At 39.9% G+C, this 24789-nt stretch overlaps 1 protein-coding gene across 1 annotated transcript in view; it reads left to right on the top strand.

Annotated features, from left to right (window-relative positions):
* Window positions 1-24789, top strand: part of FGD5 (FYVE, RhoGEF and PH domain containing 5) — a 74394-nt gene that overhangs the window by 25315 nt on the left and 24290 nt on the right. The window contains exons 3-11 of the mRNA XM_084214628.1: window positions 1946-2075; window positions 4760-4818; window positions 4929-4959; window positions 13703-13854; window positions 15649-15805; window positions 16233-16320; window positions 18906-18956; window positions 20456-20514; window positions 24687-24758. Of these exons, the coding sequence (XP_084070754.1) occupies window positions 1946-2075; window positions 4760-4818; window positions 4929-4959; window positions 13703-13854; window positions 15649-15805; window positions 16233-16320; window positions 18906-18956; window positions 20456-20514; window positions 24687-24758 (799 nt within the window). The remainder of the gene's footprint in view (window positions 1-1945; window positions 2076-4759; window positions 4819-4928; window positions 4960-13702; window positions 13855-15648; window positions 15806-16232; window positions 16321-18905; window positions 18957-20455; window positions 20515-24686; window positions 24759-24789) is intronic.

Raw genomic sequence — 24789 nt, 5'->3', positions numbered from 1 at the left:
GCAAGGAGGTAATCCAGGTAGTCCAGGTGTCTGAATGCTGAACAGATACCTGTTAACCAAATGATGTCACAATGGTTGAAACATCAGCCACCCTGGACACTGTTTTTGGGACACATTAAGCAAGGTATCCTTTGCTGACCTCTTGAGTTTTATTAGCTGGGATCATCCTTTAGGTAGTATGCACCTTATGGAGACAAATTGTTTGTTCATTTTAAATATGAACACAGCAGAGGTTCCTTAAGTGTTGCACTTGTTCATACCCTTCTTTAGACTGAAATACGAGCTCCTGGACTCTGCACATGAGGGAAAAGCTGGAGGCAGAACAGAAAGGCTGACAGCCACACATGCATGGGAGACACATAGCCCTGTTTGCAGTTTAGAGGTAAATGCAGATATGTAGGGAGTTTCCTTTCTAAAAGGAAATAAGAGTCTGGTCAGTGACATTGGGAATCTTGTCATTGTCCTCTCACTTACATTAGCTCATCTTTGCCCAGCCTTATGTTACTCTAGTATTGGCTTTGATGCCTTCGCTTTATTCACATCTGGGATCTCCAAGCAGATGAAAGAAGAATAAAGGGATGAAGCAGAGATGTGAAAGGAAATTAGTGTTTCAGAGGAAATGAGAAGCATAGAAATAATAACAGCTGAGTAATCCAGGCCCACATCACAGACTGACCTGGCTGGCCAACATGTCTACTAGAAAACATGGCGATGTCAGATTTTGTTTCTCAAGACAAAAGACTCGTCCTCTTGGCTCAACACAGGAACCTTGCCCTAAAAATGTAAAAAGCTTGGGGCCACTGTGGTGTATAAGCTGTATATAAACTCCTAGAATGACACTGCGGTCAAAAAACCAAATCTGATCCTTGAATGTGAAAACTCAGTAAAGTCAGGTAGGAATAGATGGGTTTTACAGCTTATATGTATGGCTTGGTATCCATCTTTTGGCAGTGCCAGAATAATGAGTTGCAGAACCAAGAGCAGTATCAAAAGTGGATGGCAGCAAAAGCTGATGCTAAAATGATTGGTAAATTGAATAATACTAATGCATGATTGGATGAAGTTCAGAGATTTTAGAATTATTAAATCATAAGTGGCATGACATAGTGAGACACCAAAATCTTACCTATTTCATATAAAAGTCAAAATTAAGGGACAACTTGAATACAGCTTGTGAGTACACAGTAACAAAATCTGAAAGACTGGCCACCAGTTCAGCAAAGGTTTAACAAGATCCAGCAATGGGAATTTGGAGCTAGGCATATACAGATCAGCTTTAGTCATGCTTTGTCAAGGTTTTGAGATCACTGGCAATTTTAATTAAAAATTCCTTTTTTTTTTAAGAATATGCTGTGAAGCCACAGGCCTGTACTACACTGGCCTGTGTTTCACACCAGGTCCAGTACTCTTACTGCACAGCTTTCTCTGGGTTTTTGGAGCTGAATTCATGTTCCCTTGAAACAATCCAAGGATTCTAGAACCTGAGTATCTTGTAGTTTAATTGATGACATTGGTATTACCTTTATACTTTTCTCATCCTTTTGATGTTTTCCCAGAAAACCCATTACCACAGTATCTAACTTCAATTTAAAATTGTTAGTGTGATTTTACTGAACCTATTTTGAGGGATTGACTATGGGGGAGCAAAGCAGTTCTGCTTCCAACTAAGTATGAAGTTTTTACTGCAAACTGGGCCAGAACACTGATCTCTTGGGGAAGCTTGAAAAAGTTCATTTAACTTCCCATTGCTCCTTTCAGAGTCTTCTCCTTGCCTAAATGGTCGCCTTTGAACATAGCAGCCAAAAAAAAAAAAAAACAAACCAAAACACCCTGCTTGATAAATCTTGCTTTCCAAGCCCTGCAGTTCTGCAGGGATTCTATATGTCTGAGCAACAGTGAGTCTGGGAATAACACCATTGAGCTAGTCTGTTCTGTTTTTCTGCAGTGCCTACACTGAGCCCTACAAGGCGTGCCCAGTCTCTGTGACACCAATGGAAGTAGTCACATCAGACGAGGAACAAAAGAGTTCAGAAGACGATGAAAGCAGCCTTGGTGATCCCAGTCTCACCAACAAGGTAAAAAACCCTAAAAGTGGTAAATGCATGAAACCTGGAGAGGGAAAAGCAATTTGCAGAAGATCCTGGATTCTTAGCTCTCTGCTTTTTGTCTGGTGCTCATTTAGAAATGGCAGAGCCATCAGTCCTTTACTCCCCCACTGCACTAGGAATAATTTACCTCTACAGCACATGGCAAAGGCAAAGAATGTAGTCTGAAGATGGACAGTGGAGGCAACATTAAAAGCAAGAAAGGCCTGCCTTGAATGTCAGGAAAAAAGTCTCACTCCAAAGCATTTAGTTTCCATCTTGAGAATTTAAAATTACATTGAATCAAAAAAAGATATATGGAGAAGACCTGCTCTGTGCACAAACAGGGACCAGTAAGCAGAGTCTCAAAGGTCGCAAAACAAGCAGGGCAGCTACTGACTCAAAAGCAGCAGTACATAAGAATGTCTTTGCTGCTCCTTACACATTTCCACTGGTTTCCAGACTCCAGGAATCATTCTGTTTTGCAAACCTTAAACATATTAAAATATGCGCTCGTGCACATACACAAAACTGAAATGTCCTGGGGTTGGGAACTACAGATTTGTGTGCCTTGCGGAAGCACCTACTTCAGATGCCTTTCAAGGGACAGGTCTTGATTTATATAATTATGCAGATCCTCCAGGACAGCTGCAGTCTAGCTCTTCAAGGATGGATCTGGAAGACAGATATAGACTACTTTTCCTTCACTCTCCCTGATTGACAGAGCTAACCTGAAACAGTGAATTGTTCTTGTAATGCCTCAGATTACTTACCATTAGCACTACCATAAACTGCTACGTAGTACATAACAATTACAAATGGGGCATTATGAAGTCACTTGGATACTGAAGCTTATAAAACTGTTATGAGCCTCTGATTGTGACTGTAGCACTCTTGGCTGAGTATAATCAAGTTACAATACACTCTGAAGTACAACACACACGTAATAAAATGCATGATGAGATTAAATTTGTCCATGTTAGTATGGCAAGTTAGTGGCACACACAGTGATGGAGCCTCTGGTTCCATGTTTTCATGAGCTGTCCTGCTTTGAAATGCAGAGGGTACTCCAAAAGAGTACTCCAGAGAAGTGACTTGCACAATGCTTCTGGTTTAGAAAATTGTTCTATGATCTGCTTGTGCAGCTCTTAGGCCAAACAACTCCATCCTAGCCCCATGGAGGCAGTTTTGCCTCCAGCCCCACAGTTTTTTTTAAGCTGGATCTGTTTGGTTCAGTTTTTTAAGGAGACTAGTTGGGTTCTGATCAAGGTCATGCAAACAGCTGGGTCAGCACAACTGAGAGCTGCCACTATGCTTAGAGGGGAGTGACTGGCACTGTCACCAAAGTTCCACCAATCTTTATGATTAATGTGTCATAGGCAAAATTTGGGGACTTCAGTGTCACATGGTCTGTCTAGAACAAGTCTGAGAGTATCTCTATGCATTGTCTGTCTTGGGTTATTTAATTGCTGTTTGTTTAACCAGGAAGCTAACTCTGAGATACACAACAGTGTTTGTAGACAGATTTCTGGGAACAGGGGATAGAGTGGGCACAGGTCCCTCAACTATTCACTCTCTGAAACAAAGTCCAAGTGATTATTGTAAGACTGCAAAGCTACCAGCATTTTAGAAATTTTAACTCCCTGCAGCCAGTCATGTGCCTAGTCCTGTGGTATAGCTCTCTCCCAGCTCCCTCTTCAGAAGCTGCCCCCTGGGCCTTGCTCAAGCCTTTGCTTCGCAGATGGAGGCCATGGCAGCCACGTAGGGACTCTTGACTTTCTGCTTCACTGAGCCTTCTTACCAGCATACTTGGTCTGGCAAGCAATGTCACAAAGACTTGATACTGCACTCATTTCCCCTGAGTCCACTTTAGATCACTGAGGGCTGCATTTCTTTGCAACTACTAGACCACAGAGTTTTAGCTCCTTACTTCATCACTGCTGAAAAAGTCAAACTTTTCCCAGTACATTCAGTAGATATTTCTATGCTTTGCCCATCTCTTACCATAAGGATGAATCCTGAATTAGGACCAAAATACTATCAGCCACTTGCACCTCAGAGCCATACAGTTTTCTTCTTTCACAGTTATCTGTGTTTTCCAAGATGCCGACCAGTTAAATAGACACCTCTGAGATTTCAAACAATGTTATCTGGTGAAGTACTGAACTAATTCTGGAGATATTTATGGCCATTTAGGGTTTAGACACTTTCTTTAGTATGCAATAAAGCCCTTTGTCCCGTTTGCTTCCACAGGTCTCACTGAGAGCAGTCAGAACAGTTTGGAATATGACCATTTTGATAAAGAACTTCCCTTTCCAAGTGGTATATCTTCAACAGCTGTGAAGCTAGCCTGTTCAAAGTTAAGCACTTTCTGCTTCTTTGACAAATTTTGGACCTGTAAAAATCCACAAAAATTTTCACTCCTCCTTCAATAGCAAGACATTTTTCAAACTTGCCATCTGTATTAGCAGCTATTATATTGTACTGTATTACTAGTATTTGAATTGAGGAAAACGGCCTGTCTTGGAAAGTCCAGGATGCCAGACACTGAACAACAAAGAATAAAGGCCACTATTTTTACTATAGAAATATGTCAGTTTAAAGTGCTCTTTAACCCTGCTTTATTCTGTAGAATGAGAAATCTCTTAATTGCTTCTGACTTCTTCTGTTGACAGAAAGAAGGCCAGTCTAGAGCTTACCTCATTGCCCAGGAACTAATGTCTTCAGAAAAAGTGTGAGTTTGTTTTTATAATCTACCTGTTGTGCTTCTAAAATTAAAGCTATGCAGTCCACCCTTCAGTATTCATTTGATGGCAGTTAATAAAAGTTTGTCTCTCTCCCCAGATATGTGGAAATGCTCCAGTTGTTACGTATGGTAAGTAAATAATTTTAATCACTGAAACCTAGACACCCTTTTATTTAGCTGCAATTTAAAAGACCTAAAAGCACTGAAGGGATTTAAGTGAATTTGAGGAGAAATGGCTTACTGTGAACCATTCTAATCTATTATTTGTCATCTAGAGGGAAAAGTGTTGGCCAACAGTTGGGGCTTCTTGAGGCTGTGACTGGTGTAAGGTGCATAACAAGCCTAGTGCAGAGAAGGAGATGGTGATAAACAGGAGTGGACTCTCCCTTCACAGTGAGACACATAGGAATAGAGCTATGAAGCATGGGGATTTGGTTTTAATGGACTCACTATGCTTGCATTTAAGCTTCTTGTTTTCTGATAATGCAGTATTGGTAATAGCCTGTGCGCTCTGGGTATCCACACTGTGTCACAGTGTTTTGGTTTAACACAATTTAAGAGACAGATACTCTAAAATGAGTTACCTCCCCATTGGTTTAACAAATCCCTTTCCACCAATTAGGAGAAAGGAACAGGAGTAGATATAAGAGAAAAAACAGTAGTCCACAAAAAAGAAACAGCAACAGGCAAAAAATAACAGTAATCCTCACTAGTTACTAAGTTGCTGAGCTCTCATGGACTACCGGAAACAAACATAAACTCCAAAGGGCAGAGTAAACCCAAGTAACTTACTAATGCCAGAAAACTTTTCAATGTATATATCCAAACTTGAAATGCCTTTCACTGCCTTTATCCACAGTATAAATGGCTGCACACCCTCATGACTGCTATAGCAGGCTGCCTTGCCTATGCTGTTACTGGGTCAGGAAATAAATACTTGAGGACTTTTCCCCATCCCTTCCCTTTTCTGCTTCCTCTGGTAAATCCCTGTGTAGTGAAATTTGTTTCCCTGCCTGCCCATCCCACTGGATTAAAGGAATCTTATGAATACTTAGCATGTTCTCATTATTTCCCTAGTTATGAAAGAAATTAAGGAAAATAGAAAGAGAAAAAAACGAGAAGGTAATATGTCAAATGAAAGTAAGAAATGGACCAAAGTAAACCCTTGAATGAATGCACTGGTGGGCAAAGTTAAGCCACTTATTGGTTGCAAAATGTCAGAATAATTGTAACCATGCACTGTGACATTCCCTGTCCCAGTTCCCTGGGTTAGAAAGTTTAATAAAATCTCATCAATTTGAGAACTGGAAGGAGCCATCGTACAAATGAGCAGTCACCAACCGTATGAAGTCTAAGAAGGGCAAAACCACAATTTTGATTAATTATTTCCCTATACAGTGGAAAAGTTCATATGTGTCTTGTAACCTTTCAGGTTACAGGAGGCATTTCTTCAGCAGAGCCAACAAGCAAGTTTCTCAGCTAAGATTTAATTTTTTTTATGAGTTGGCTTTCTACCTAGTAAGGATGTATGAATGGAACCTGTGTCAGGGAATGAGGGAGAAGAGAGAAACAGGCAGCCTGTTTTCACACTTATCTGCTAGTTCGGGCAGTCTTTGGTTTAGAAGAAGTCAAAAATCTTTATGGGAAAAGGCTCAGAGAGTATGTTTCTGAGTTTCATTGACTGTCACCCTGGCATACCCCATCTCTACTGGTATAAGCTGATGTCTGTATGATACCTATCTACTGCAGTGGCATTCAGAAATAATCTGCAGGTTTCTCCAAACATTTGCAAACACATTCAATCTAGAAAACACTGTCACTTTTTCTGTCCCAACTTTGGACAGAACTTGGATCTTTGGATCTTTGTATTCACCTGCTGCCCAGTGTATTGTTCAGGATATCTAGAGAAACTATTACCAATATTACAACATGCAAGTCCCTTAGAATGTAGGGGTAATATTGCTTATTGCCTAACCAAAGCAATATTTTCAATACTGCCATAACACTTAAAGTTACAATAATCTAATTGTTCCCTTTTCCGTATTTGAATAGTTTTAAGAATAGTCCCATGAGGAAAAAAACATGCTTTCCTGTGCACTTGCTATTGACACAAGTTCCACTGGCAGATTTCAGAAGCAACCAAGAGTGCCCACAGTCACCAAACTGATCTCAAGGTACAACACACCATTCATGGCCAGTTAGGACCGTCCTTGACAACATTCCTCAACCCAGGCATGCATTTCTGTTTCCCATCACCAACTTTCTCAAGAAAACAGTTTCTAAATGCTTAGCATAAAGTCTCAAGTTTCATCTTCTCATGTAAATACAGATATTGGTAAGAAAGGCAAAGAATTAAACCACACCCTAGATGCTTTCAGAAAGGAAAAAAAGGGCTTTTCGTAAGCCTGCAGCAAGAGCAATTTCCCATCTCATTTCCAGGCTTGGCTAGTGCTGCTGTTCATTCAGCACAACAGATTCTGTTTGGCCTTTCAGTAGAGACTTTAATAAACTGATTGATTGCCAAAATGATGACATTTCCATACACCCACTCTGCTATTGAACTGGAAGACTGGAAACATTGTGTTAGCTCACAAACTTGGTTTCCATTTGTGTGGTAGTAGTGATAATAATCTAAAAGGTTAGCTGTTACTTGCCCTACTCAAAGTAATGCAGTTCTCTGCAGCAGTGAGTTCAGGACCCATTCTGGTCTGAGCAGGTGGAACTGGCAGGGCCTTCTAGTCCAAGCTGACGACCTCTTGGTACTCACAGTTTTTCCAAAGTCGATTAGCCTTTGAATTTCCTTCAGGATCATTTAATCTTCAAGCTTTATCATTCTGTCTCCTATTATGCTTCCCCAGAAGTGCAGGCTGCACTTGACATCCTTCTCTTACTACTTGCTCCTGAACAAAATGCTGCAGGTGGCTTTCTCAGCCTAAAATTTCCTACATCACCAAGATGGTTTATTTGCTTCCCCTCAGCTGTCTGTTTCAAATGGCTTTACAAGATGTACACAAATGAAACCTAGTGTGACTCAGATTGCTTCAGGATCCCAGTCTGTATGGGATCAAGCATTTGCTTGATAGTGCATCCTGATCACATTTATTTTGCCTTTCATTTTTAATAGTGGAACATGTTTATTTTGCCTTTGGCTTTTGTGCATAAACCCCTTTGAAGTTATTACTTCCCTCCAAGATATTTACTGAATTAAGGGCAGCTCTGCACTGAAAAGACATCAGCCCAAACATCTCCTTTGAAAAAGAAAATTGACCCTGTTTCCTGGTTTGCATTTTCCTCAAACAATGGACCACAATTGTTAGAAACAAAGAGACCTAGACTTATGCTTCCTAAGCATTTGGAGATATAGCTATGAATATGATAAAGATCGATATGTGCTGATTCTCCAGCCTTCAGAGCAGTTTGGAATTCAACCCTGCACTGGACATCCCAGTGTTCATGACTGCAAAATAGATCTTAGGACATAAAAAAAGAACAAAATAATCTTAGTGCTTAAGCCTCCAACCTAAGATTAAACCTCATTGATTAAACTCTACTTTCAGAATTCTTGTATGTGGCACATTCTCAAAGACAAAAATTAACTGCCTAATTTAGGAACCACTGCTACATGTTAGACAAAACAGAATTCCATCTATCTAATTATTTCATTCCATCTTTCTAATTATTTACACTTCCAGTGGATGATTTGCTGAGCCTTTTTTACAACTGTGAATTTCTTGGATGATCTTCAAAGTTCTGCTGGACCAATCAAGTCATTACTTTCCTAATAAAATGTTTTAGTGAATACAACATGCTGGCTAAGCAAAGAGCTAGCTTGCTGTTAGTCCCTCTGAAGCTCTTATAACAAGCTAAGGACAGGCTGTTACAAAAGAATAGCGTGCCCTCACTTACACTAGGCTGATTTTTTTCTCTTTTATTTATTCACTGTTGTGTTCATCAGCAGTGGGAAAATAACTATGTATTGGCCAGGGAGCTTCCACAGTGGGAATGCTGAGCCAAAATACCTTTCAGATTATCTGTGTATCTCTTTAAAGGAGAAGGAAGCCACACCAGCACATCTGGATCAGGAGAATTCCCTGGTAAAAAGCTGCACCGATACAATATTCTTGGTGCATACTGTACAGTCTGCTAGTTCTGAAATTCATTTGCAGTGTTTTGGATGAATGTGTCTTTGGCTGCATGTGAGTGTGTGCTGAGGTCAGGGTTCCTGACCTAGATTGTACCCTGTATGGCAGGATAAGGGACTAATTGTGGCTGCTGCGATAGCATTTTCTGCTGTTCATCTGGCACTGTTTCTGCTGAGTCAAGAAGTGAGAAATGTGAGATCACTGCTCCATACAGATCAGGGGTCATTCAGCCTGTTATAGGAGATGTGTCACTTTTTAAATTCAGGAGTGCCACTTTTATCATTCAGAGAAGGGCTGCTGACTGTGATACAGTACCTCCAGGAATCTCCATGAGTCAGACTTGGTTCAGAGGGTACTGTACAGCACCTCATGTCTGCATTTGGCTTTAATATGGAGGCTGTCTTTTCCCCCTTTGAACTCTTCACCCTCCCCTCAGATATAATGCATAGATGTCCAAAGGAGCTTTGGATTCTGCAATATGCACAATCTATTAAATCCACCTTCATTCTAGAAGTGAGAGTGGTTGTAAAATCCTGGCCCATTTTATGCAATTAGTGTAGACTTTCCTTAGGTAATTTGGGCTGCAACAAGATTTCCTGTTGTCCTCCCTAGCCACCTTACAAAGCGTCAAATATGATGACTTCCCATTAGTATTGGTCCATTAAAACACCAGTTCGACTGGGGAAGCAATTGCAATTCTAGATATACATGTAAAGTTATTTTGTATGCATGTATGTCAATGTATGTATGTATTTTGCTGAAAAGCATAAAAATCTGGATGACAGGTGGGTGTTTGGTGTGAACAAGGTAAAAACACGCTGTGTGCAGACATGATTTCTGTAGCTGAAGTGCCGATATCCCCATATGAAGACAAAGGCAGAAAAATAGCTGCAGTTTTTCACTAGTGAATCTGCTCTGTACACTTGCTCCATTTTAATTTTTTTTTTTCAGTGTTATTCCTTAATGGGAACTCACACATCTATTTTAAAAATTGTAGAAATATCCCAGGGGAATTTATTCACCCATCACACCATTCCCTTTTCTTTAATATAGACTAGAGATATATGCGGAAAAGCTGATTCAGCCATGACAGCAGTAGAGGTCAGATCTCTGCTTCATGTAAATTTACATAGTTTTTCTCTGGCAAGAACAGCAGATGATTAACATCTTCAAAGCATTGCATTGCATCCTTTTGAGTTAAGATTTCTTTACCTTGTTAACAACAACGTGAAGCTAATTCAAAATTTGGGAAGCAGTTCAGCTCTGTTCCGCTTTGTACGACCTTTGTTCCTCCCAATGAGACATTGTAATAAAGAGCAAATCGACACTTTGTTTTCAAGACCTGGAATCAAGGTCACCCATAATCCTTAGACTGCAGGCATTCACAGTTTTTCTAATTCAATCACAATCTAGCAATCTGTTAATTCTAGTTCAATGTGCACTTTTTGTTCACAGAAATGCTATTTGTTTCAGATATTTCTCTTGGCCTATTAAAGAGTGACTTTGCTCTGTAATCACCATTTTCTACCAGAACGTCACAATTTCTAGCTCAAATGCATATTCGCCACCATTGTTGGAGAGAAATGATACACAAACTCGCTGTTTCTGCATCTGTTCACAAAATCCTGGAAGCTAAACCCAGAATTAACTCTTGTCCAATTAACTACACCTCTTGCCCTTTTATTAGAATATCACCTTTCATATAGATGTTGAATCCTGTACAGAACTTTCTTGATAAGTGCTCTACCAAAAACCTCTGGTTGCTGGTACTGCTGACTTCTTTGAAAGAGTACTTAGAAATAACTACCTGCTAGAAAAGTATCAAGGTTGCTGATCCTAAGTAAATTGGTCTACTTTTCTGTAGCCCAGAGCCATGTACCTAATTTTTTTTTTCGCCCAGCACTCCCAGCATCAGTAAAACATCTCATATCCCAGCATCCTGTGGGGAGGCTCATCACCTCAAGGAGGGCACCAGATTCTCTTCCAAGAGCCAACCGTGTGCCAGTTAGGCAGGGCTCCACATAAACCCTAAGATATTGTTGAATCCCTGAATTCCTTCTGGTCTCATACTCTTATAACAAACTCCAGGCTACAGTCCCCATTTACAGCAGAGAACAGAATTCTTCAGAGGCATCTCTGGAGGGAAAAGACGTAACTTGTGTGTATTAGTGATGTTCACAAACCAAAGAAAAAAACCCAAAGCCAACAACCCTTGTGGCTGTGGGGTTTGATCCTCTTTGTTTCACTTCATTATTTGTAGGGTTTATATCAGGGATGTTAAGGATATGGCCATTTGATGGCTATAAAGGGCTTATGTACGGATGCCCAAAATGTAATGAAAAAGGTTTGTGTTCAGAAATGTATTTTCATAGCTGGGTTGCTAACCCTCTGTGTCACCTAGGCAGTTTGGGTTACGCTTTCCATGCACATGCAAGTACAGGCATAAGACTGGTATAAGATCTGTAGGCTCATCCAACCCTGGATGACATTGAGCTTTGTAGCTATCACACCAGAGGCCTGAACTGAACAGCTTCTGCTCATGAAGCTGTTGTAAGAAAGTTTTGATCCATCAGGGAATTATATAGACTCAGTGTTTAGTACCTCCCGTACTTAGACATTGGGCTTTTGTGAGAGACTTGAAGACATTCAGGTGCCATGACTGATTACAGTTAGTGAGGTTAGAAAAGCACTTTGCATTTGATTAATGGCCTCACAGACACTCAGCATTTTCAACAGTAACATAATTATTTTTAATGGATGTTTATAGTGATTACTGTTATGCTGCAGGGTTTTTGTTAATCATTAGAAAGCTGGCAACTGGAATTTAATTATTTGTCTGAGAATTCATTATAATCAAGGGGACAGACAATTAATAACTAATTAAATCTAGTGAGATGCTGTGGGAAAGGAGTGTTAATGCTGTTGCTTTTTGTGGTGGAAAGTGGACAGATACAGAGCTGTTTGATGTTAATTTGGAAAAGATGACATCTTTGTAATGTAATAGATTACTTAAGCACATCACTAGTGAACTACAAGCTATTCACTTTTCTAGGCACAATAAGCTGAGAGAACTCTTTAGATTCTTTCCCTTTCCGTGGTCTGGATTAATTATGATGACTGAGGACTTCAAAAGGTTGCAGATTCCTTTGAGTTAGTAAAAGCATCCAGAAGAGAGATTGATTGGTTTGGTTGCTTGAAAAACTTCTGAATTATACACTGGCTGAAACGTGAACTTAGATAGGCTAACTCACATCAGAAAAAATTGGAAATTTAGTAGCACAATATTGGGATTATTTACGTTACTGGGACAGGACATGTTGCAGAAATTAGATGCAGATAATTAGGAAACATAGTAATACTTTTTCAGAAATCTTTATGATATTTTTTAATCCAGGATATATTTTATCAAAAAGAAAACTGTCATCATGATCTTTTTTTTACCTAGTTCTAGTGGCTTTTCAGAAAAAAAAATGTTTCAGCTGTTATAGTTGCTAAAAAACCCCAACATTGTCTGTGTGTGACTCTTGGCTATTATCAATTAGATAATCCAGTCATCCCAGTTCATAGAGAGCCAGTGTGGACAGTGCAGTTGGCAGTAACAACAAAAAAAACAGGAATTAATCTGAGGAAAGTAAAACCTGATCTTGCCTGGAGTCACTCCCTATCCACGAGAGAGGAATTTTGAAGCTCTTTGACTAGATTCTCTCCTATTCTGTAAGAGCAGAACCTTTCAGCGGGATCACAGCCATACCAGATCTCACCATGCCGAAATCAGTACAGCAACCTTGATTTAATCAGTCCAAAGTGCACAATCCAAAGTAAAGTATAGATTCACAGTGAAGCATAATCTGATGTGTTGCACATAACTGGACATTCGGAAGTTTTATGGAAGTCTGTTCTTTTTAGACTCCTCCTTAATAACTCTATCTACTTTTAAAAAAATTAACTAGACAGAAGCCAGCATCATAAGAAATGCCATGATAAATCCCAGTATGGCACAGGGAAGTTCATAAGATAGTCCCAAAAAGTCCAGGGAACAAAATTTCATTTCTTGGCAACTCAAACCTGGGAAAGTATTTTGCTATGCGCTCTGAAATAGGTGCCCTATTATGTACTAGAGTGGGCTATATTTTAATATAGAGGTAATTGCCCCTATGCCTACATAATTTATAAACCACTTCATGATGAAAACCATTTCTTAGATGAGGAAGAAAGGACTCAGGTTTCATAGGGAAAATTATTTGTTCCATATTTTAAATTTTAAGTTCAGAAGTGTAGCTAGTGCAATTTCTAGCACAAGCCATGTAGTTGTCAATGTTTTTCATGTCAGGATGTTGGATCCAATGAGGTGAGAATCTCACCCTTCATTTTTAAAAATTATGTTGGGGTTTAGAAACACTGTAAAAATGAGACAAACCAGACCCAAGAAAGCAGGGGGAAAAGAAAATAAAGAGATGCCAAATCATTGTATACATAAGGGTCTTATGGCTTGATCTGGTGAAATGTTCTATTTTAGGTTGATAGCATTGTGGAATTCAGCTGAAACAGTGCATGAACTAATGGATGAAAGAAAACATATTCTATCATCTCCTTGCCATACTGAACACTATTGCTGTTGATAGCATATCTTTTAATTCTTAGAAAGCATAGTTTAGGAGTCAAGAAATGGTAATAATTTCAGAAAAGATATTTTAAGTCTGTTTGCCTGATTTCAATGCTGTTGTTCACAGGATTTCTATGAAGGTATCTTGAAAGTGCTCGGAGATGATGATGAAAATGAACAAGAGGCAGTTAAACTCAAGCAGGGTTTAAGTGAACTCCCTGAAATTTATAAATTACACCAAGACATCCTGGAAGAACTGGAAGAGAGAGTCCTTAAATGGCAAGTACAGAATGGCATAGTTTGATGGCCTTAACATACCCTCCACAGCAGGTGGGTAAACTCATTGGTGTTCCCTTGACCATCCCAGCAGAAATGAAAATAGAATCTGAACCGCTTTGGCAGATTTTGCATACAGACAGGAAGGAAGTAAATGTAGAGGCTGTCAGGCTAAGAAATCAATTACTGAAATATGTGTGCAGTGAACAGCCCATGACTCTGAAATGGCCCCATCAGTCAGTGTGAGAACAGCCAGCTTCATATGCATTATCCCCTGCCACTTCTCAGTCATCACCACGTGGCTTCACACCCATGGCCTGAAGGTCACAGACTCATGCTGTGGAAAGCAGGAACAACTTACGCCAGAACTGATCCTGAAGATTATTTGCTTACAGAAATCTACATAGCAGTTGTGTAGGTCTCAGTTAGGGACAGCCCCTTGCTCCCAGCACCAAGGCAAGGATTGCTACCCAAGGCTTCCAAGCCAAATGGACTCTGGCAGCCTGTTAACTGGACTCCATCAAACATCCTTACAGGGAAAAGTCTTTCCATGAGAGAATAAGACCACCAATAGGACAGACAATGCTGCAAAATTTATTCAGCTGAGGAGGCCCCCTACTTAAGCCAGGCTGCCAGGTTCTATTGAATGATGGAGCATGAAACCACATACCTCCAACTCGCCAAACCCCAGGAGGCATTGGTCACTGAGAATGGATGATCCTATTTCTGCACAGCCGCTGAGCATTTAAGGAAGTCAGTTAAACTAGCAGAATTTTTCAGTAAAATCCTAAATGTAGGGTGCAGGTCTCCTTGCAGCCCTGCTCTTCCCAATCAAAGCATACAACAAGGAAAGGAGAGGCTAAAGGAAACTGTGTTTTGGTTTGTGCCCACCAAGGAACTGTTGAGAGAAAGACTTAAAAAGTGTCACCGATGATTTATGATTTATACACTTAGAACACAAACAGACACAGTGTTTCTGGGACCTAAAATGTCTTGGGTACTAAAGAAGCCCCAACACTACTCTAACAGCATGCTGCCAACTCCCTAAGACAAAAGGAACGCAACCATAAATACCCTAAGAGTTCTGTCCAGAACTACTCTATGGCACTGGGGATAAAAGAGGACCGTACTGCAAATGCTGCCAGCACAACAAATATACATATGTTATACCCCTGCACTCAAATAGGTTCCCAGGTCATTACCATACCTGAAGCTTCCAGTAAGCCCTTCCCTGTGCCTGCACTCCCCGAGACACTCTGTTGCTCTGGACATCCCCAGGAACCCACGTTCCTCTTTTAAGTATGATTCCTCTTTTGTGAACTCAGATTTTGTTCTGCTCTCTCCTTGTACATGCTTTATAAATATTTCAACACTGTGCACCTGAACACTGAGACAGATGACAGTGAAGCAGTGCTGAGAAACAGGCAGTGAAGGAGAGCTGAAGATCTGATATTACAACAAATGTTATATTCTCCCCCACAAACAGTGCTCAAAGCACTGCAGCAATTGGAAGGTCTATTTACAGGAGTAGGAGCCATGTCCTGAAAGGAGCCTCACAGTGATGCTATGGCAGAGGCACGGGCGAAGGACCAGCCTCCATGATGCCCATGCTAGAGCAGCCTGTGGTGTTGTCAATCTGTCCTGAAGCACTCATCCTTTCCTGCTGTTCAGCCTAGTCTTTAAGTGCACAGTGTATAGAGCCACTGTGGGTCTAATACAATAAGCAAGAGTATGGCTCTGCTTCTTTACTTTTATTTATTTATTTATTTGCATCTTCTTTTCTTTCTGTGGACTTAGGGACGAACACCAGGAAGTTGCTGATGTTTTTCTCTCCAGAAAATCAAGACTGCATCACCACACAGCATACATTATGCAGTTTGACAGGAATTTGGCTTTGCTAGATGAAATGTGCCTTAAATATTCCCAACTGGCTACCATGATTCAGGAGTTTGAGGTAAGGATCACATGTTTTTTACATGCACTAATGCATGGCTTTGCCATGGGGATTACTCAAGGATTTATGTTTTTCTGTAACTCCACCAGTGCTCACCCATAGGGTAGAATGGAAGAATAGTCTTTTTTCACAGACCTGGTGCTAAAACTGAAGTGAGAAGTTCACTTGTGTGTGATGTGTTTGTTTCTGTCTCTGTTGCCCACACACTCCTGTGTGTGCATACAGAATTTGTGTTGGTGAATCTACTGATCCATGAGTATATATTTTGCTAAAACATATTGGAGTGGTTTCTCAGTCACTTATTAACTTATCAAGTTCTTTGAGGATGTGTTAGAGTTAATAACTAGGATTAAAACTAAGATGACAATTTGCTGCTGAGCTCGCATTCCCCCTGATGTCTGTGTTTCTTCCCCTCCGCTGAGGACAGCAAAGCTCCGGTGACAGCCCTTACAGTGTGAAACACCAGCTTCTGAAAGTGGTACACCGTGTCTTCCAGTATCGTGTGATGCTCACAGGTCAGTAAAATCACTCTAGAAGAACCCAATAGAAACACTGCCTGATGTTCTGTGCCTCCACTGTGCTACATATTGATGCCGTAACAGCTAAAATAGGGCTAAAGCAGTATGAGATTTCCTGGGAGCTTCCATATGCTTAGTTCAGGATTCAGGAAGTGTCTGGCAGCCTGGGAAGATGCAGGCACTTCCACAGGACAGCCATGTTGAAAGGTCACAAAAAAGCTTAGTCAGATGCTTTTAGCCGTTCCTTCTTGGCTTTTTCCTTCTGTGAATCAGGAGAGGCAGAGTTCAGCCTCACTACCAACAAACAGGTTTGATTTCTTATTATGTCGAGGGTAGTTATCAGAGACACTAGAAGACAGGTGACCTTGGCAAGGAGACTCTGCACTTCATCCTCTATGACAGTGGCAAGCACCATCTTATCAACAAAGCAGTTGTGCCCAGTACTACATCATAAGTCCTATGCACAGTATACCGAAACCTAGTGATTAGTCAAAAAAACAGTCCAATTTTGCTGCATTATAGGAGGCAGAGATATAAATTTACATTAACAGTACACTTAGATATTTTACATTTACAGTTATACCTTCCCTTTACATTCAGGACCATATGTATAACTTGTACCTGAGTCTCTCCAAGGGGGGTTATGTTCCTTCTCTGCAAGCCACCCCAAACCTAGCAAGTCTGAGCCTGTGAGGAGAATAGGCTTTCTGAAGCAGAATGTGGCCCCTAGGAAGAATTGCGAAGTTTAGAACTGGCTAGGGAAGGAAATGATGAAATGTAACAATGAAACTCATTGTTGTCATGTAATTTAGTCAGAACATGAAAGAGCAAACTTCCATAGACATAAAGATAGAGAAATATTTTGGAAGTATGCATATGTGTGGGTGGACAAGGATGCAAGATTAGTTATGCATGGGACAGTAAAAAGGAAGCCATAAACCCTGCCCATACAGCCAATGAAAGGCACAGTGTACTAAGAGGGGCTTCTATAAAAGCAGCAGAACAAAGTGACCATATGAAAACTTTAAAATAGCCCTTTTATCCTGTTTTCACATTTCTGTGGTCCACAAGATAAATTGCAAACATGCAGCATGATATTTTGTGAGAAAGCTGGAAGGGCTTCAGTGAAGCTCCCCTGATGGGATTCTATCTATGCTTGAAAGAGTTGAGTTCCTCCTCGTCCCATGTACTGACACTAACTGGGAAAATCAGAGCTTTTGTGTGTACTGAGATGAAGTCCACCAGATTAAGATACTACAGAAAATAGGTTTACTACTTTATTCAAGAAACCAAGCCACTCTTTGACTGCTAGGACAGAATGAATCTGGAACAATGCAGGCCTTTAGATTCTCAGGTGTACTTGTGTGATAACTGGCTGATTCTATCAGATAAGGAAGGGTATTTATGAGAGTATTGGTTACCACTTATGGCACCACAACCAAAAGGATTTGTCCACTCAGTCCATAGCTGAGGACAGAGCTTCCAGTCGTTAAAAGGAACACTAAATATTGCCTGATGACATCGCACAACCCCTCCCTGCCTGCCTGAGTACAGGCAGATGCTTTCCACAATGCCGGTAAAAGCCAGATGAAGTTCTAGATACCAGGGAAGGCACAGCACTAGAAAGATAAATGTGTAGGGATAAGGCATTCAAGGGAACAGACATCCATGCCCAGCACCATTCTCAGCACAGAGGTCTAGTTCTTCAGTGCAGAATTTAGGAATCTGGACTAATCAGCAAGATAAGAATGAAGTGTTTCCAGGCTAGGGTCTTTAACCTGTAGCACTTAGATACTATAGTCTTTAAAAGCATATAGATCCAGACACAGAATAAGCAGGTGGTCCAAGGAAAGTAGTCCAAAATAACACAGGTTAAAGGTTTGTATATAATGCAAATATAATTGCTGCCACACTAAGCACTAGTGTGTATCTATCTTACAGAACCTATTTTCAGATTATGATTGAGTTCGATAGTAATTATTTAAACCCTGCTTGTACAGAACTAGTGTCTCCTTTCTGTGCCCATAAGAAGCATATGATTCATTTAGTCTAATTGCAAGTATAACCAACAGCATTGATTCAGATGGGAAATCAGAATTAATTAGAAAAAGAGTTATTTGTAAAGTGGCGCTACTCAGCAATTCTCTCGAGAAACATTTTTGACACAGTTTATTTATACCTGCCAAGTTATATGAGCCCAAATCTGTATCAATGCTCTTTGCATTTATTCTCTAAGTAAAATGCCATCAAAGATGAATTTTGCTTTGGAAAGAGGCTATATATATATGCTTAATGATTTGGGAATAAATTGCTGTGGGACATTACTGTGGATGCCCCATTCCTGGAGGCATTCAAAGCCCAGGTTGGATGGGGCTTGGGGTAACCTGGTCTGCTGGAAGGTGTTCCTGCCCATGGTAGAGGGATTAGAACAAGATGATACTTAATGTTTAATGTCCCTTCCAACCCCAACCAGTGTCTGATTTTGTGATTAGGATTTAATGTTTTAGCTAACAACACTACAAATTATGTTGATCTGAATTCTGATTGTTGGATGTCTGTGTTTTTTTGATCATTTACTACAGATTACTTGAATAATCTTTGTCCTGATTCTACAGAGTATGAAGCCACACAAGGTAAAATGAAATTGGTAGAAGAAAACTAACGTTTTGCTAACATTGCTTCTGAAGAGGTTCGAGATTTCTATACTGATATATAAGATGATTCTTTTCAAGATTTTGCATTAATAGGTTAGATGCAAAATCTATAAGAATGGATTACTAATTTAGACAAATTATTTAGGACAGGAATGGTGTCATTTTATTTTTAATTGAAACATATGGGTTTCCTATAGTTTTGGCATGATGGAAATTAGGGAAGAAGAAAACATCTATACAGGCATAGTGCAGACACTCTAGTCTTGCCCCAGTCATTGAGGAAATCTTAGTCTTGGACTTTGTAAATATTTGGCCTGGTCATTGTAAAATCAGTTCAGATGGTTCCGCCTGCCTGATTGTGTTACATTAGCTATGGTATGCTTGCTGTGCTCTGTGAACTTGGGAGAAACCAAGGAAATTTGAATTGCACATCTGTATTCTGGATTCCTTAACATTACATAAAGTTATAAGACATTGCATAAAAAGCAGTTCTGCAAAATCAGGAACAAATCCACTGCTAACACCATCCTTTACAACACATGAGATAGATAAAGCAGAAGTCTCTTACTCCCACTGAAATCATAGCAAGTTTAGTTGTGATGTCTGTAGGAGTATTTTCCAGGCTGGAGTAAGCAGCAGTAACATTGTATTAATGAAATTAATTCAGCCCCCTTACATTGATTATAAATTCAAACAATTCATAGCAATAAAGTCAGGGGTTGACTCAAAGTCAGTTTATTCTGCCCAAGAGCAGAGACTCATTCAGGATTTAGGACCCTAGTCACAGATGGTAGAACAACAGCTATACCAGTAATTTAAACAGTAGCCGGGCGGACACTCAAGCCCTCTGACTACAATTGCCTATCTCATTTCGGTTAGGAGATGCTTGTGCCATTCCTAGCCAGCATGCTCCCAAGTTATGGCCAGAAACTAATAGAAAGCCCTGTGCCACAGAGGAAGGGATGTGAAATAGGCACCTGAGAGCAGGCCACTGCTCTCAGTGCCAGCAAACATGTCCTAGCCCAGGTTATTTGCCAGTAGAGAATCCAGGAATTAATTTGTGTCACCTCTTCACACAGATTTCTATCAGAAAGGAATGATATGTCCTCTCTCTCAACAGTAAGAGGTACAGTTTAGACTGCCATGCTATTTGGTGGCTAAAGTTGGGTTACATTCATCTCTCTATATAACAAGATATTGACAAAAATCTGCAACTAGAAAACATTACAAAAAGACTTAGTGCCATCCTAGGTGTTTAAAAGGGACCTGATAAGCTCTCTGGATCAGCTCAAGCATGATGCTGTTTCACACAAGAGAATGATGAAGGGAGGAAGGGGAAACAGCACCCTGTGCCATGTCAGAGTTGCATTATGAAAATGACAAAGAAGCCAAAGGATGCCCTTGCAATCAGGAGGGATTTGAGTTATTTTTCTACTCTTTTGTCCAATGTATGGTGTTTGTTTTCCTTCATCCCTCAGCTGCCTTATTGATTGTTTCTGAAATCACGGACCAAGCCAATGACAGCATGCTCCAAGCGGTGAGTCCTACCATGGCGTGTGCTCTCCTGATCAATAGTGTGTTTTTTGCACATCTGTTCAAGTGAATACATATGTCTGCTAGATTCTGAGGCCTCCTCCAAGGTGAGACGCAAGGGCTTATACAGATCTGGTTTACAATACTGCAGATGTGGAGTTGGTCTGTGCCCTTTAGTGCAGCTGTGCAAGATGTAAGACACTATAGCAAATAGCACAGAGGAGGTTTTTTTCCCTCTTGGGTTTCAACTCACTTCTTTATTATTTCATTTTCTGAGCAACGAGAGGGTTGTTAATAATCATTCAGGCATCAGAACATGAAATTCAAGATACAATGAGAAAAGGCATCACATTAAGATGATGTAGATGAAGGAAAGGAGTGAAATATCAATCTTCTTAGTAAGGGCTTGTTTTCAGGTAGGTTTTTAAGGCTGAAAAAATGAATGCACTTGAGTTGTTAGGGAAGAACACACTAATTGGTTATGAAGATGAAAGAACAGCTGTAGGTTGCAGGGAGGATGTCTAACAAGCCTAGAGTTTTATCACAAAAAGGAATGTAATCTGACCCCTCTGTAAACTAGACTCTGAAACTACAGACTTACTAAGCAAAGTTTTCAACTGGTTTGATTTTGATTTTCCTTCTCCTCAGGCAAAGAATTTATAATCATATTTTCCCATTATTAAAGCAGTCTTTGTACCAAAATAAATATTTCATACAAAACCTGAGATCTCATGCAAACCTTCCAGAAAAATCTCAGAACTTTAAGGATATCTGTATTAGAGGTTCAGAACTCTCAGAGCTCAGTTCCTAACAGATCAAGGTCACACATTCCTGGCATGTTTGCTTCCTTAGATTTCACTCAGATATATGGGATATTTAAAGAAATACTTTTCTGAAATCAGAAGTATATGTAAGCGGACAAAATCAAATTTGTGTTGCATTGCCATGAAATCATTTTGTCTCTACTAAGCCTTGCTTCAATTTGAAGAACATCATTGTATCATCTGAGTCTTACACGTCACAGACTCCAATTTATAATATACCAATTTATAATAATTGCTATAAATAATGTCTGTTGTGTAATAATTTCATCACAAATTCCAAATATATTTTTACACTTTTTTTTTTATCATATCATCAGAGCACATCTACTATTTTTCAAAACTTTGGTATGGAATAAGTGAAACAAAATTTTCTTCTTTCCCTTTTGTGTGAATGTGGGGGGTTTTGTGAAAACGCAGGTTCACAAAAAACAAAGTTCAATTTTCTGCTGAATGAGAGGTTGTCCTCCTGAATTAACATCCCAGACATAAAAGCCTCAACCAGTACTTTTCTTTCTCTCAGTTTAAAAAAAAGAAAACATAAAAGCAAACAATTACTCTAATTACAGAAGAACCTGAACAATGCCACTTATTTTAGAGCATTAATTAATTGCCATGTACCTGGCTGAATTTCTAAGAAATAATTTAGACTTGGCATATACCTGGAAGGAAGATGATTTCTGTTCCCATGTACCAGCTCATCAAACAACACTCCAAAAATCTCATAGGAGCACTGAATTAGGATCTACATTTTCTACAGAATATCAATGACCCATTATTAGCTTTTTTTTGTTGTTTTATGATAATAAGAGTCTAGCAGTTTTTCCTGGGGACCATTAATCCAGGATTCTCAAGCAAATTATGACCACAACTTTCTCTACAGAAATTTCACCATGTAGGAAAATATTACTTTCAATTTACAGATGTACAAAAAGAAGTACAAGGCACACCATCACCACAGAGTATTATGTCTATCTGTAATTCCAGGAGATGAACTAAGCAGGGTTTGTACTGCTCTCTGAATGTCTGCAATCTGTTAGAGGCCCTGAGATGCTAAGAGCTATAAATCACTGTTGCTATTAACAGCTAGTGAATTCCTTGAGGAGGTGTTCCTGCTACATAGACATCATGATAAAATTATGGAAGCTGCAGTTCACTGCTAAAATGGCCACAGCAGTATTTCTGACACCCACTTCTGCAGTACTGTCTGGGTGGAGCTTTGCTTTTATTCCTTAATTGTAGGATTGTGAAGGATCTTAGAAAGAAGAAAAGTGATAGTTTTAAGACCAACGAAGAAAGCTATATAAACTCAGAATTTTGGGGAACTGACAGGAAACTATGCCCCCCCTTCAGCTGTCCACATTCCCAGATAAACCACTATCCTTCACATGTGATGGGTGTTTAACTTCCTTCAGGAAATGAGTTCAATACTTCTCTGTCCGTTTCCTGGTGAACATGTGTCCATATTGCAAACATCAGCATTTCAAGAGGCTCCTCTGCCAGCACTCCTGAGAAAAGCTGGGCTGCTGCAACTTCTCTCGCTTTGATACAAACCCAGATGAGTAGTACTAGCACTGGCATGAGTGTGCTCACTGGGGAACACTTTTTCTGCAGATGAAAAACAGGTTTTCATTGTGGCAGTTGTCAATTGGACGGGATTTGCCAGGCTAAAATACCCTTCAGTGACAGGAAAGTCCTTTGCAAATACCTTTTGCAAAAGTCAGCTGTCCCATGATCCCTGATATTTCTTGTGCTATTGCTTTATATGTTGCTTCTATTTTATTTGCCTATAGTATTTTAGAAGTGACCTGAAAAAATCAATTTTTTGCTTCCTGCATTGCAAAAGAGATACCTGACATATCAAATTCTTGAAAATGTGTCAACTGTCAATTATGTTACATGGGCACAGTGAAACCCTGTGCTGGTCAAGCCTTGTAGGCTTGTAGGTATTTCCATGTATTTGACATCCAGTTACTGATTAAGAACTAAGTATCATGCTAAACAAGTGCAATGTTTCACTGAGGCAGTAAGATGGGGAGATTTCAGGCTTATTCAAAAAGCAAGCCTAGGTAGGTATGTGATTGTGTTTGCTGAAATCCAGGGTAAATAAGCCTTGACATATCATCATGTTAACTTGGATATGCTCCTTCTAGTATCTGTGATAACTTTCTTAATTAGCTGATCCTATAGACATGGCTGATTTGTGTCAGGCAGATACAGTGTATGATCTAATCAAGTCTGACTAATCCCAGGGGTATATTAATGCCAGTCAGTGGAGCAAAGGAAAACATTGCCTGTTGAAGAAGAAAACTGTTCTAAAAGGCTGTCAGGTCACAAAGCTGTATCAAGTATGGTCCTTAGTCTGTAGTTCATCTGGGTGTATAACTGAAGATACAGAATACAGTGGCTGTATAGTATAGGAGACTTAGATAGAAGGCTCCTAATTTTTAGGCATATTCCAGTGAGGAATATGCCTCACTGCTGCTGGGTAGCTCATTCTCCTGTTCTGATCAGATAAAAACCACAGCTGAATCCTATGCGTAAGCCTCTGTTTTAACAGCCTCATCTGCTAAATGGAAGGAGATTTGAAAAGACTAGCAATATTGCAAAGGTATAGACATCCTTTCTTCCTTCTTACATTCATCTGATTTTCTTTATGGGAGCACAAACTTATCTAGGTTAATCTTGTTTACCATCCTCGCGGATAAGTTCCTGCCTGGTGCCAGTACCCACTGACTGACTGTGCTTTAAGGCCAGGTAAATACTTAATAGTATCAGAATTGAATCATAAACTTCCTGGTTTTTGCAAAGCATCCAAACAGAAATGCAGCTTCATTGCCTGCTTACTAGTGTACCCTCTAAATCCCCTATTGCAAAGGCATTAATCTGTTATCACAGAATGTAAATCTTCAGATAATACTAGCAACAGTCTGAAAGCATCAAAGCATGCTTTGGATTATTGGTGTCATGGCTCTTACGCACAGGTCTTTGGAGCAGATACTGTACTTTGTCCCTATTTTATTAGTTCACAGAGCCAGAAAGTCAGCAAAGAAGCCAATGTATAAATACCATATGAAGTTAGCAGTTCCTTTGGAAGGTACACTGGGGAATCACAGGTAAAAGAACTGTAGAAGGTCACAGCAGATGTGAACACAGGTGATGAGGTTTTGTAAAATCCATAAGGCAAGAAGAAGACTTTCTGTGTGTAAATCTTTGGCCTCACTTCTCTCTGAAATCTAATTCTATAACATCAGTTCTAAAGAAATAAAATGGTGAGGAGGGATGAGGGAAAATTTGCCTGCTTGTATAAAAACAGTCTCCATGCAGCTTTCTAAATGCTGTTTTTCTCTCCCAGGAAAACTTGCAGAAGCTAGTACACATTGAGCACAGTGTGAGAGGGCAGAGCGGCCTCGTCCAGCCAGGAAGGGTGAGTGCTGCTGGCAGACCCATGCTGGTAA

This window comes from Fringilla coelebs, assembly GCF_963513975.1.
Source record: "Fringilla coelebs genome assembly, chromosome: 13".
In the NCBI taxonomy this organism is placed as follows: Eukaryota; Metazoa; Chordata; class Aves; order Passeriformes; family Fringillidae; genus Fringilla; species Fringilla coelebs.
This window is presented reverse-complemented; position numbering and strand designations above follow the sequence as displayed.